Consider the following 12,734-nt stretch of genomic DNA (forward strand, 5'->3'; position numbering starts at 1 on the left):
GGGAGAAACATTCACTGCATAGAAATACTTGCAAGCTGTCTGCAGGGTTCTTCTCCTAGACTTAAGTGGCCAAGGTCCAAGAAACCACCAGCAGTTCCGTTTTACCTGCCCTGGGGTGTCTGGATACAGAGGTGCTGCTCTTGTTGGAAGCCTCAAGCTCTAAGTGGTAAAGTCAATAAGGAAGTCCGGCCGAACTCAAAGGGGGGCCAGAGGGTCCACTGGAGCACAATGACACGCTCGGTTTGCGTGGACCCAGGCCGGGGAACTTGGGTAAAGAGGTGTTTGTCCAGTAGGTCGCTCAAGTCAGAGGCTCTCACTTGGTAGGTGAAATACTGGACAGTCCTCCAAGGGTTTTGGGAGGCTACTCAGCAGCAGGATGAGTCATTTCTGGCAACTGAGGGAAAGCAGCAGCCAGGAAAGGGTTGGCACCAATTTCAGTGCTGGTCCACACTTGTGATGTTGGGTCGTCTTTGTCCTTTTATTCCCAGGTAGACGAATATGAGTTCCTGGTGTCAGGGGGGGGGCGGGGCACCTAAATACTGAATATAGGGGCGTTAAGGGAAGTGTAAAGTAGTAACCAATGAGCTACCTACCTCTAGGATGACTACACCCCCTATGTGACCACTTCCTGGGGAGTGTGGGCATAAACCTAACCCTGAGTTCCTAGTTTCACTCAAAAAAAGATGGCAAAACTCTTCCTTGAGTGTCCACTTCAGATTGCCCACCTTGGGGGTATGCCTGGCCTGATGGTGCAACACGCGTAAAGACTAGCTAATTGTCCCACCTGCTCTGGTGACTAATGGCCCTAAGAGTAGGGTCGGGTGACATTCTCCAGGTCTAGAAGAAGCTGGGGTCGCATGTCAATGGTGGGAGAGGTTTTGAGTCCTCTTGCCTAGGTATGCTAATTCACTAGCCACCCTGCTGGAGAAGTGTCATCACCTTCCTCTGGAGCAAAGATTGTTCCTGACCTCTGAGATTGTCGGCTCTCCCGAACAGGGGTCAGAAACTCGTCTGTGGTGGCAGGCTGGAAGAGTCCAGTCAGTCAGCACACTAGAAGACTGGTAGGTTTCAGGGGGTCCCTCTAAGGTGCCCTCTGGGTGCATGAAATAATAAATCAAACACTGGCATCAGTGTGGATTTATTACGACAAGGTGTTTGATACCAAACACCATCGGTTTCAGTGTAGCCATCATGTAGCTGAGTAACTCGTAATAACCAGTGCCCGGTACATATCTTTAAGATGGCTGCCTGATTACTAGCAATATCTAGTAATGGAACCAGACATCACAGGGGCCCATCTGCTCATGCAGATGCGCCCTCACATATGATATAGTGCACCCTGCCACAGGGCTGTAAGGCATGCTGCAGGGGTGACTTACATATAATACATGCAGTGTACATGGGCATGGCACACAGGGTGTGTGCCATATTGTGTTTTCAAAATGGTTCGCACCATTTCACGCATCCGGCACTGGCAGGGTGCATGCGGTTTTTCTGTGGGTCCCTTTGGGTGGCTTAATACATGCTGCAGGCCAGATTAACTCTACTGTAGTACCCATGCCCTGGATATCAGAGGTACCATTTACTAGGGACCTACAGGGGTACTAAAGGACTTGCCAATTGTGTTTATAATTAGACATTTACCTTGTTTTAAGGAAAAGAGAACTGGCACTGGGGCCGTGTTTAACAGGGACCCAGTGCAATTTCAGTCGAAAAGCATCAGTACTAGGGCAAAAAGTATGGTTGACCATGTAAAAAAGGGGCACTTTCCTGCAGGGAGCTGTAAGCACATCCTGTTCAGATGGTGAGAGGTTTTTAATTTAGAGGTCAGAGCTGGAACTCTCTTTGGACGAGAAAGCCTCCTAATCACGGCCAAAGGCCTATGGATGATATTCGCCCTCGAGGTCCTGGGTGCAGAAGAGGTCTGGAGTATCTTTTCTGCTCCAGCGCAACATCTCGAGTCGACTGGCCTGAGGGTCTCGAAGGGTCTTTGTGGACCGAAAGAACCGACACGCGTCGCAAGAGGCCTCGTTGTGCTCGGGTGAGAGGTAGAGATTACAGACTGGTGGAGATTGGCCATGGGATACTGCAATGGACACTGAGGGCAGTAACAAAATGGATTCAGTGCCATCACTGGCAAGGAATGTTGAGAGCGGACCGAAAAGAAGCAAAGAGGCCCTGAAAGGCAAGGCCCCAACGGAAGCTGGAGTCGACTGGTGTACTGACACTAAGAGTAACTGGAAATGTTGACCCGATACCAGAGAAAAGGGGCAAATGCAATTGAAAACAATACAGAGAAATAGGGCACAAGAGAATCGAAAACAAACACCGGGACAAAGTCGATCTGAGCACGGAAGCAAATGTGTGAACACAATGACAGAAAAACAAACAATGTATCCGATGACCATGCTCACTTCAAGCAAGAGGTGGAGTCACACCACTTTGTGACCCGAGACGAACTCTTTGAAGAAAAACAGCTTGTACACATCCGAGCCCAACACTAGATGTCAAGAGTATGCACAGCATGTGTATCTACAGCTACACATGCCATGAACGTTTATTTGCAAAAATGTATGACTATTGCACTAATCAGTTCATGACTATGGGATCGATTTAAAGTTTGAAAGATGGATATTCTGTCTAACCTAATGGGCAAATACAGACTTTTCTACCATCGCACTAAAGGATTATCAGCCAACGCGGCTGTCAGCCCTTCATAAAAACATGTGGCAGAGAAGACCTCTGCGAAAAGCGGTCATTGGCCAAGTTCAAATCTTCCAGTAATGCAGGATACTTAACATAATACTAAAATGTTTACTGGGTTTCCACTACTGATCACATTAGAGAAATCTCCAGAAGTCATTCTTCTAGACTTGCTTGTTGGTGAGTCACCCTATAATTAGAAGCTGATCTCTCGTTAGATTTGGTAGAGCCTCTTCCAACGGAATAACAGACGGGCCATCAACAACAAAGATCAGGGCGATCAGTGTAATTGAAGCACTTCCTTTCCCAGTTGCCATGGCAGAGTGAATAATTAATGTTTGATCTAGCAAAGGAAACTAACCAACTCTCACTGCCACCAATAACTAATGCATCTGCTGGACTCCTGTTTTCTATGCTTTAAATCCCAATACCCCAGGCATGTTCTATGTAGTCAAAAAACAAGAGTTCTCAGTCCTCAAATTGAGGAGCATCTACAAGTGACCTAGTAAACTAGTGCAGCCCTCCAATGCCTTACTTACCATCACCATTTGGAATATGCAGTGCCTCCATCATGCTTGCTCTAGGTGGACATTCTAGCAAAGGAAGAAATCTCTTCACTTCCTGAAAAATTGTTACTAGGGTAAATACAACCTTACAACAGGTCCTTTATGCACTAAAGACCACTCCATAGCTAAAAGTATGTTGGAGAGACTTTAGGCTAGGTTAGCCACTTCAACTCTGTTGTCAAGGTATAGAAGTATGTCACACCAAAGAATCCTAATTAGCATACAAGACCCTTCTAGGATAAGTAATGGAACAGTGAAAAGGACCAGTGACAACCAAAGGCTTCAGCAGTGCTAACAGGATCTACACAAATCTACGTTGGTGCAGTAGGCTGACTACTGTCCATTGTACAATGTGAGCCAGAAAGTGATACAATCTATAGAATGGCCAACTGACAGCTGAGAGTGGTTAAAGGGGTGTTGTAGAGGCTAGACAACATGCTCCCATACGCCATCAAACCACCTCTATTCTCTTCGATCCAGAGGGATGACAGACCACTAATCCTCCATCTTTGTGTGCAATGAATGAGTAAATGGCACTGGAAGGGCTTACATGGCTGGTTCCAACGATCAGTAGCATCCGCCAGGCTGAAATCAACATCTGATACTCTTGGACCGAGGCACAGCCTGCCCCCTCAGTTTCAGCCACATGACACACCAACGACTTCACGTATCCGGACCAGTAAGCATAGCGCTTCTCGGTGGAGAATCTCTGCAGGATGTCTTTTAAGGATGGATCCAGAGATCCCCTGAGCAAAGGAAAATGAATTTAGTGAAAATAGATAGCGTCTGCAGGGACAAGAGCATGAGAAGAGCGACAAGGTTAGATACTAGGCTTGCACATTATGACCAGGTGAAAGAACATTAAGCATAAGAGCAGCAAAACTAGGCTGAAAACATGGCGGACTGAGTCAATCAGGACAATAAAAGCAAGCGCTTCAGCATAGAAGCTAGGCGTGAAACACTGCAAGCCAAGTTTCAACAGTAACAAGATCACATGTCTGAAGACAGAAACAAGACAGCCACAGCGCCTTAGAAGGGATTGTAGGAAGCTGGCTTTTTATGTAGTGTACTAAAATGAGGTACACTAAGTAGAAAGTCCAGACGACCCTTATTGGCTGAGGTAGTGTGGGCAAGCAGTTTAGGCTTCTCAGAGGATAGTGTTAAACATTTGATGTGCCGAAGGAGTCAATAAATGAGAGAGACTCTCAAGAAGAAACTTGATACGAATTTAGAAAAATAACAGATTTTTATAGCATTTTTACATCAATATTATCGAAATCAGGTAAGTACTTTAGACGTTATATTTTACAGTACAAAATGACAGCAGTCAGATTTGAGGCATAAGCCTTGAATGTCATGATGTTATCCTATGGGAGAATCGAACAAGTTACTTACCTTCGGTAACGATATATCTGTAAGAAACATTAGTTATTGAAGGATTCATTACCTTAGAATCACCCCCAGGCCGTTGTCTCTATAGAATTTTGATGATATGATTCTGGCTAAAATGATGGCTACCAGGCTGGCCCCGATAGTTGATCAGCTGATTTCGCCCGCCCAGGCAGGGCTCATACCAGACAGGTCCACTGCCCTGAATCTTCGCAGCCTGTTTGCAAAGCTTCACAGGATATCACCTACATTACCAGAAGCTGCAGTGCTATTGGATGCAGAAAAGGCCTTTGATTCTTTAGAATGGCCCTCTCTCTGGGCAACATTGATAATGTTGGGGATGCCGCCCTGGTTCATTGCGGTGGTCTCGTTGTTATATACACTTCTGTTGCCTTGTAACCAGGGGAATAGTGTGTTGACTGTGTCTTTCACACTGTCAAAGAGAACGCCCCAGGGGTATCCTCTCTCCCCGTTGCACTTTTTAATCGCAATGGACCTCCTGGTGCGTCACCTCCCAAGATAATAATTTTTACAGGGACATAGAATTCAAAACGGGCCCATTGATGATCACATTATATGCCGACATTTTGTACGTGCGGCACCCGGATGAAAACCTGGAGCCTCTCTTGCGGGAGATTAACCGCTTCAGTGTTCTATCCGGATTGCATATTAATTGCGGTAAATTTGACATTTTCCCATTGATGGAGGCACCCTGCAACTGGGACACTGAACTGGCTTTGAAATGGTGCGACGACTCAGTAAAATATCTTGGGATAATTATACACAGGGATCCGGCCCTAATACTCAAACTTAACTACGGCCCAGCCATGGCGAAATTAGATGATAAAATATAGAGGTGGCTTAAACTCCCATTGGCCATGGCTGGTAGGTTAGCGCTGGTCAAGATGGTTTTGCCGCAATTTTTATATTTGTTCCAGAACATTCCAATAACACTATATAAGACTTTCTTTGCCACACTGCGCTCTAAATTAATTCGGTTGGTGTGGGGTGGCAGATAGCAGAGGATTAGCTGGGATACGTTGACGCTCCCGTATGAGCATGGGGGGCGGGATTTGGAATTCCTTATTTTCAAATATAGTACCTAGTTGCACAGTGTAGTTTTTCCAGAGACTGGTTTCACTTTGATTTACAAATTCCGTATTTATGCCCCGAGGCAGACTTAGCACAACCCTTGTCTGCATTGCGCCCGACTGGTTTAAAAAGAGACCCGGTTGACATACAGAGACGCTGTCGATGACCAGTTAGGCCTGGATGCAGTTGGCTCGAACTACTGGAAGGATAAGTTACTTACCTGTAATCTTAGTTCTCTTCCAGGGGTATCCTCATTAAAGTCATAAGCACTGAATATTCCTGCCCATGTGCGGGGACCCCGGAAATAATAAAAAAAATTAAATATGGAAACCATATATGAACAGATTGAATATGCTACTTACCAGTATGCATCTGTTCTTGGCATGTAGGGCTGCTAACATTCATATCTTAGCATTAGATCGCCGCCTAGTGTTGGGTCCGGATGATCGCACATTGTTGTCCTGGAAGAGTCTTCGAAGTATCCTGAGATAGGTGGCTCCTCCCCTGGACTACAGTGCGCATGGGCATCGGCTCCATCCTCAGATTGTTTTTCGCCATTGTGGCAGAAGATGGAGTGAAAAGTGTAAAGGATGTCCATGCTAATGATTGAATACAATAGTATATCTGCAGCTGCGACAGGCACCGGGGAGGAGGGTGGGCGATATGAATGTTAGCAGCCCTACATGCCAAGAACAGATGCATACTGGTAAGTAGCATATTCAGTTCGAGGCATGTGGGCTGCTAAATTCATATCTTAGCATAGAATACATAGCAGTCCCTCCATCAGCGGCGGTTGCCCGTGCCAGCTGCAGAAACTTGAAAAAGTGTCTTGAGAACAGCCTGTCCTACAGCAGCTTGCTGCTTGGAATGTACATCAACACAGTAGTGTTTTGTAAAGGTATGTGGTGTAATCCACGTGGCTGCTCTGCAAATATCCTCTAAAGGAATGTTTCCTAGGAAAGCCATGGATGCCCCCAATTTGCGTGTGGAGTGCGCCCTTGGGGGTATCGTTAAAGTGCGCTTGGCCTTTTGATAACATATTTGGATGCACTTAACAATCCACCTGGCTATTCCTGCTTTGGAAATAGGGTTGCCTTTGTGTTGTGGTGAGAAGGCAACAAAAAGTTGTTTTGTTTTCCTAAAGTGTTGTGTTCTGTCAATGTAGTACATCAACGCCCTCCGTACGTCTAACGTATGGAGCATTCTTTCCGCCACCGTTTGTGGGTTTTGGAAGAATGCCGGTAAGTCAATAGTTTGGTTGAGATGAAACTGTGACACCACCTTCGGAAGGAATTTGGGGTTAGTACGTAGTACTACCCTATTTGGATGAATGTGAATGAATGGCTCTTGGATTGTGAGCGCTTGCAGCTCACTAACACGCCTCAGTGACGTAATAGCAATTAGGAAAGCCACTTTCCACGTTAGGAACTGGAGTTCACACGAGTGCAGTGGTTCAAATGGTGGTCCCATCAGTCTGGTGAGGACCACATTGAGGTTCCACACTGGAGCTGGCGGTGTTCTTGGGGGAATGACTCGTTTCAGACCTTCAAGGAAAGCTTTGATGGCCGGCACTCTGAAGACAGAGAGGTGCTGCCTATTCTGAAGATATGCTGCGATGGCGGATAGATGTATCCGAATGGAAGTGTACGCTAGATTGCACTTGTACAGATGTAGCAGATAACAAATGATGTTAGGGATAGATGCATCTAGCGGGGTGATGTCATTAGCCGTACAGTAAATGACGAAACGCTTCCATTTTGCAGCATAGCATGCTCTGGTAGTTGGCTTCCTTGCCTCCTTGATGATGTTCATGCATTCTGGAGGTAAGTTAAGGTATCCGAACTCTAGGACTTCAGGAGCCAGATCGCCAGGTTGAGCTGTTGCGGATCTGGATGCTGAATTTCTCCATGGTTCTGCGTCAAAAGTCTGGGCGTGAGGCGCAGTCTTTGATGCGGCACCACTGAGAGTTCGAGGAACGTGGTGTACCATGCTTGGCGCGCCCACGTTGGAGCAACTAGGATGAGAGTCATCGCGTGCTGCCTTAGCTTTCTTGCCACCAGCGGTATCAGAGGGGCTGGCGGAAAAGCGTACGCAAATTTGCCTGACCAGTTCATCCATATCGCATTCCCCTGCGACTGTGGGTGAGGGAACCTGGCGGCAAAGTGTTGGCATTTTGCGTTTTCTTTTGTTGCAAACAGGTCTATCTCCGGATGACCCCACTGCTGGAAGTACGGGTGGAGTACAGATGGGTGTAACTCCCACTCGTGCATTTGATGGCTGTGTCTGCTGAGCAGATCCGCCATTAGATTGTCCTTGCCCGGGAGGTGTTCTGCCATGAGGAAGATGTTCCTCTGAATGGCCCACTTCCACATGCCCTGAGCCAGATGAGACAGCTGTGGCGAGTGGGTGCCCCCCTGCTTTTGAATGTAGTACATCGCGGTCATGTTGTCCGTCCGGACCAACACTACCTTGTTGCACAGATGTACAATGAAGGACTTGAGTGCCATGAAGATTGCCATCAGTTCCAGATAGTTGATGTGCATCTTCTGTTGCTGCGTCGTCCATAGTCCCTGCACAGTGTAATTGAGCAGATGAGCTCCCCATCCCTGGAGAGATGCGTCCGTTGTCAGGACAATCTGCGGCACAGGCTCTTGGAACAGTCGGCCCTTGCAAAGGTTGTGTGGAGTCCACCAATGCAGAGAGTCGTATGCCCGACCGGTCACCAACACTAGGTCTGTCAATTGTCCCTGAGCCTGTGTCCACTGATTTGCTAAGCACTCCTGGAGCGGGCGCATATGTAGCCGTGCGTGAGGGACTATGAAGATGCAGGAGGCCATCATGCCTATCAACTGCATGAACACTCTCGCTGGAAGCGAGTGTTGTGGCCTGAACTTTTGGATCAGAGACTGCATGCTGTCTATCCTGACTTGGTTTGGTTGAGCCACGGCTGTCAGGGTATTGATCGTCGCGCCTAGAAACTGCCGGACATGCGCCGGTTGAAGGTGCGACTTTGGGTAGTTCAACGAGAAACCTAGATCGTGAAGGAGGTGAATGGTAGTCGACATGTCCGCGGCACACTGTTGTTCTGACTTGGCTTGAACGAGCCAGTCGTCCAGGTAGGGGTAGACATGGATGCCCTGCCTCCTGAGGTGCGCCGCTACTGTCGCCAGACACTTTGTAAACACCCTTGGGGCTGTGGTGACTCCGAAGGGTAGGACTTTGAACTGATAATGTTTTCCTTGGATAGTGAACCTGAGGTATTTTCTGTGGGACGGGTGTAGTGGTATGTGGAAATAAGCATCCTTGAGGTCTAAGGTTGCTAAGAAGTCCCCCTGGTTTAATAAGGGAAGAATCTGTTGCAGTGTGAGCATATGGAAATGTTCTGACAGTATATACAGGTTTAGGGGACGTAGATCCAGAATGGGTCTGAGAGATCCGTCCTTCTTTGGGATAAGGAAGTACAGGGAATACACCCCTGTGCCTTCCTCCTCCACTGGCACGAGCTCGATTGCGCCTTTTTGCAGCATCACCACTACCTCCTGCTGCAATAAGTGCAAGTGCTCTGCGGACATAGGCCTTTGCCTTGGCGGGATGTTGGGTGGAGTGGATTTCAACTCTAGGCAATAACCATACTGGACTAGTTGACGCACCCACCTGTCTGTGGTGATGTTTCTCCAGACGGGCAGGAACTGCTGCAGTCTCCCCCCGACAGGTGTTAAGTGGTCGGGGGGCAGTGACAGAGAGTCACTGTTTGCTTGGGGTAGAGGAGCGGGAGCTGTTGTTTCCTCTGCCGCGACCTCTGTTGCTGTTATTTCTGTAACCTCCCTTGTTCTGTTTTGTGAACGAGGATTGTGCTCCACCTTTTGAGAATTGAGATTGTTGACCCATTTGTCCTCTGGTGACTCCACGTGCACCTGAGCGACGAAAATTGTTGCCACGAAACTGTTGTGACTGTAGGGCCCCCATGGACTTAGCAGTTTCTGTGTCCTTTTTTATCTTTTCGAGGGTGGTGTCAACATCTGGACCAAACAGTCGATCAGGATTGACTGGCTGATTAAGGATGGTTGTCTGAATATCAGGTTTAAACCCAGATATGCGGAGCCAAGCCTGTCGTCTTAGCATGACGCTAGTGTTGATCGCCCTAGCTGCTGTGTCTGCGGCGTCAAGTGCACACTTGATGGCTGCGTTGGAGATCAATTTTCCTTCCTCTATAAGCAGTTTTGTGCCCTCTTGAAACTGTGGAGGCAGGTGTTGTACAATCTGTTCTAGGGTGTCATAATGCGCCCTATCGTAACGTGCTAAGAGTGCTTGTGTATTAGAAATACGCCAAAAGTTGGCAGCTTGTGCAGCTACTCTTTTGCCCCCTGCCTCTAGCACTTTGGACTCCTTATCCGGGGGAGGAGCTTCACCCGTTGTTTGGGAGTTGGCCCGTTTGCGGGCATTGGCGACCACCAGGGAGTCTAGCGGCAACTGTCCCCGAATGTATGCAGGGTCTGCAGGTGCTGGTCTGTACTTTTTTTCAATACGTGGATTGACCACTTTCGCCCTAGTGGGTTCCTTAAAGATGTCCGCAGCATGTTTGAGGACTCCCTTGAGCATATGCAGTGTCTTTACAGTCCTCTCAGAGACTGAAAACGTGTCAAAGAGAAAGTCCTCTTCCACTGGGTCAGCATGCATGTCCACATCATGATTAGCAGCTGCCCTCTCAATTAGTGCATGAAAACCTGCAGAATCCTCTGTTGGGGATGCACGTGCACTGAATGGTTGTGGATCTTGCCCCACACTCTGGGTGCCTTGGTCACCAATGTCATCATATGCATCTGGATGTGCATCTGGTTCATTGATGGGGAAGGTGTATTGGTCCTCTTCATCATATCCCTCACCCTCAGATTGGTCTGGTGAGGGAGTAGGGCTTCTTCTAGGAGGAGGCTGGATAGGCTCTATCAGGTTAGAAGCGTCCTGAGGCACCCTTTTCTTCTTTAGTGGGATGACATAGGAGTCCAGAGGCTCCGAAGTGATCCTCCTTTTGTATAGGGTTAATTTGCCTGTGTTGGCGTCGATGAAGTGCTCCGAATCGTCCTCTGATTCGAGTTCTCGACCTGAAGGTGCACCTGCCGTAGAAGAATCCGACTTCTTTGGCGTCGATTTCGTGGAAAAAGCCTTCGGAGCCTCTTTCGGCGGCAGAAGGAAGAGAAGCTTACTCTTAGGCTTTGCCGGAGCGTCCTTCGGCGTCTGAGGCGACGGCAACGGAGTCGACATAGCAGCGGCCTTGTCCCTGATTCTCTGTAGCGAAGCGGCGATGGGGGACGCTTCACTCACAGTGTCTTTTGGCACTGACGAGGGTGTCTTGACCTTCCCCTCGGATCCGACGTCATGGTGGCCTTTCTTAGGTTTGGACGCCGATGCAGTTGTCGCCGACCCAGAGTCCTTGGATCGATGCGCAGATGTGCCAGCTGTCGATCCGTGCGCCTTCGTCGGTTCCGCGTCCACTACGCGACCGACCAACGGAGTCCCAGGCGTAACCGGAGCCGTGCCGCTGGCCTTGGCGTGCTTAGACGGTGTCGCCGCGGTCGATCCGTGCCGACCACCTTTTGTAGAGGATCCCTCCTCTTGCGCCGATTTTGACCCTTTGGAATCGACCGGCTTCTTCGACTTCTGCGGACCGGAGGTCGACGGAGCCGATGCGGCGGCGGGTGCAGTAGTTTTCTGTGTGCCGGCCGCCATTTTAGGGACGCTCGAGTCCATAAGTTTCGGTTTCGTTTTCGGGTCGGCCATTTTAGGTGTAGTCGACACTGTAGGTTTCGGTTTCGATGTGGCCTGCTCAGTAAGTATGTCCGTGGCCGGGCCTGATGGCGGGGCCGTGGCTTGCGGCACGGGGTCTTGGGTAAGGCCGACTGGCGATCCCGTGACCCGATCGTGATCTTCGAAACCTTCGGGGCATAGCTCGTCCCCTGAGCTATCTTCCGCGGCCCCATAAATTTCTTCGACGTCCCCTACCTCGTCGACGTATTCAAGGCCTTGACCCGCGACTCAGTCGTCGTCCGCCGGATCCGCCTCGACCTCCGTTTCGGGTGGGGATATCTGGAGATGATGACCCTGTTCATCTTCTTCTTGGTCGCCGAAGATGTTTTCTGGATCCGGGGCCGCTTGTCTGGCCTCCAGGCGCACCGCGCGCCGGAGCTTAAGAGTTTTCTTTGACCGGAACTGAGCGCAAGCCTTGCACTTGCCGTCGTCATGGTCCGGTGAAAGGCATTTGTTACAGACCGGGTGCAGGTCTATATGTGGGTACTTAGACCCACAGAGCGGACAGTACTTAAACGGACTCCGCTCCATGCTTGAAAGTAGCGGTCGTGTCGCGATGAGAAGGCCTCGACGTCCGAAGAGTGAAAAACTCCGCTGAATCCGACTCCAAGAGTTGGAAGAACTCGAGACCGTGCGCAAACAATACCGACGCTATAAATATAAGACCTTTTGGTCTAAAAAAGTAAGTTTTACTCGGTTCCGACAGAGAGAAGTCGAGACCGCATCCGAACCCAATGGCGGAAAAAAACAATCTGAGGATGGAGCCGATGCCCATGCGCACTGTAGTCCAGGGGAGGAGCCACCTATCTCAGGATACTTCGAAGACTCTTCCAGGACAACAATGTGCGATCATCCGGACCCAACACTAGGCGGCGATCTAATGCTAAGATATGAATTTAGCAGCCCACATGCCTCGAACATATATATATACATACAAACATATATAATTTTTCCCCATACCAATGCAGCCCTCAATGGAGGCTAAACAAGGTAATTGCACACAAAGACTGCATTTGCCGATACATAAAGACACAAGAGGGCAAGTAGTACTTGAACTCAGTCTTTTAATGAGTAAAACACTCATAAGAGCAAAAAACCTGCAAATAAGCAGACATTGTTAGCCTACAGGCTGCATTGCAAAACAATAGCATGGAAAATGAAAGCATTTTCGACAAAAACTGG

General features: G+C 48.7%; 1 protein-coding gene across 2 annotated transcripts in view; it reads right to left on the bottom strand.

The window, feature by feature from the left end:
• The window catches only part of NUP188 (nucleoporin 188), a 761,473-nt gene that overhangs the window by 218,168 nt on the left and 530,571 nt on the right, over positions 1-12,734 (bottom strand). For both annotated transcript variants that reach the window (XM_078646272.1, XM_078646271.1), the window contains exon 30: positions 3,820-4,015. In XM_078646272.1, the coding sequence (XP_078502398.1) occupies positions 3,820-4,015 (196 nt within the window). The remainder of the gene's footprint in view (positions 1-3,819; positions 4,016-12,734) is intronic.

This window comes from Lissotriton helveticus, chromosome 5_1 (assembly GCF_964261635.1).
Source record: "Lissotriton helveticus chromosome 5_1, aLisHel1.1, whole genome shotgun sequence".
NCBI lineage: Eukaryota > Metazoa > Chordata > Amphibia > Caudata > Salamandridae > Lissotriton > Lissotriton helveticus.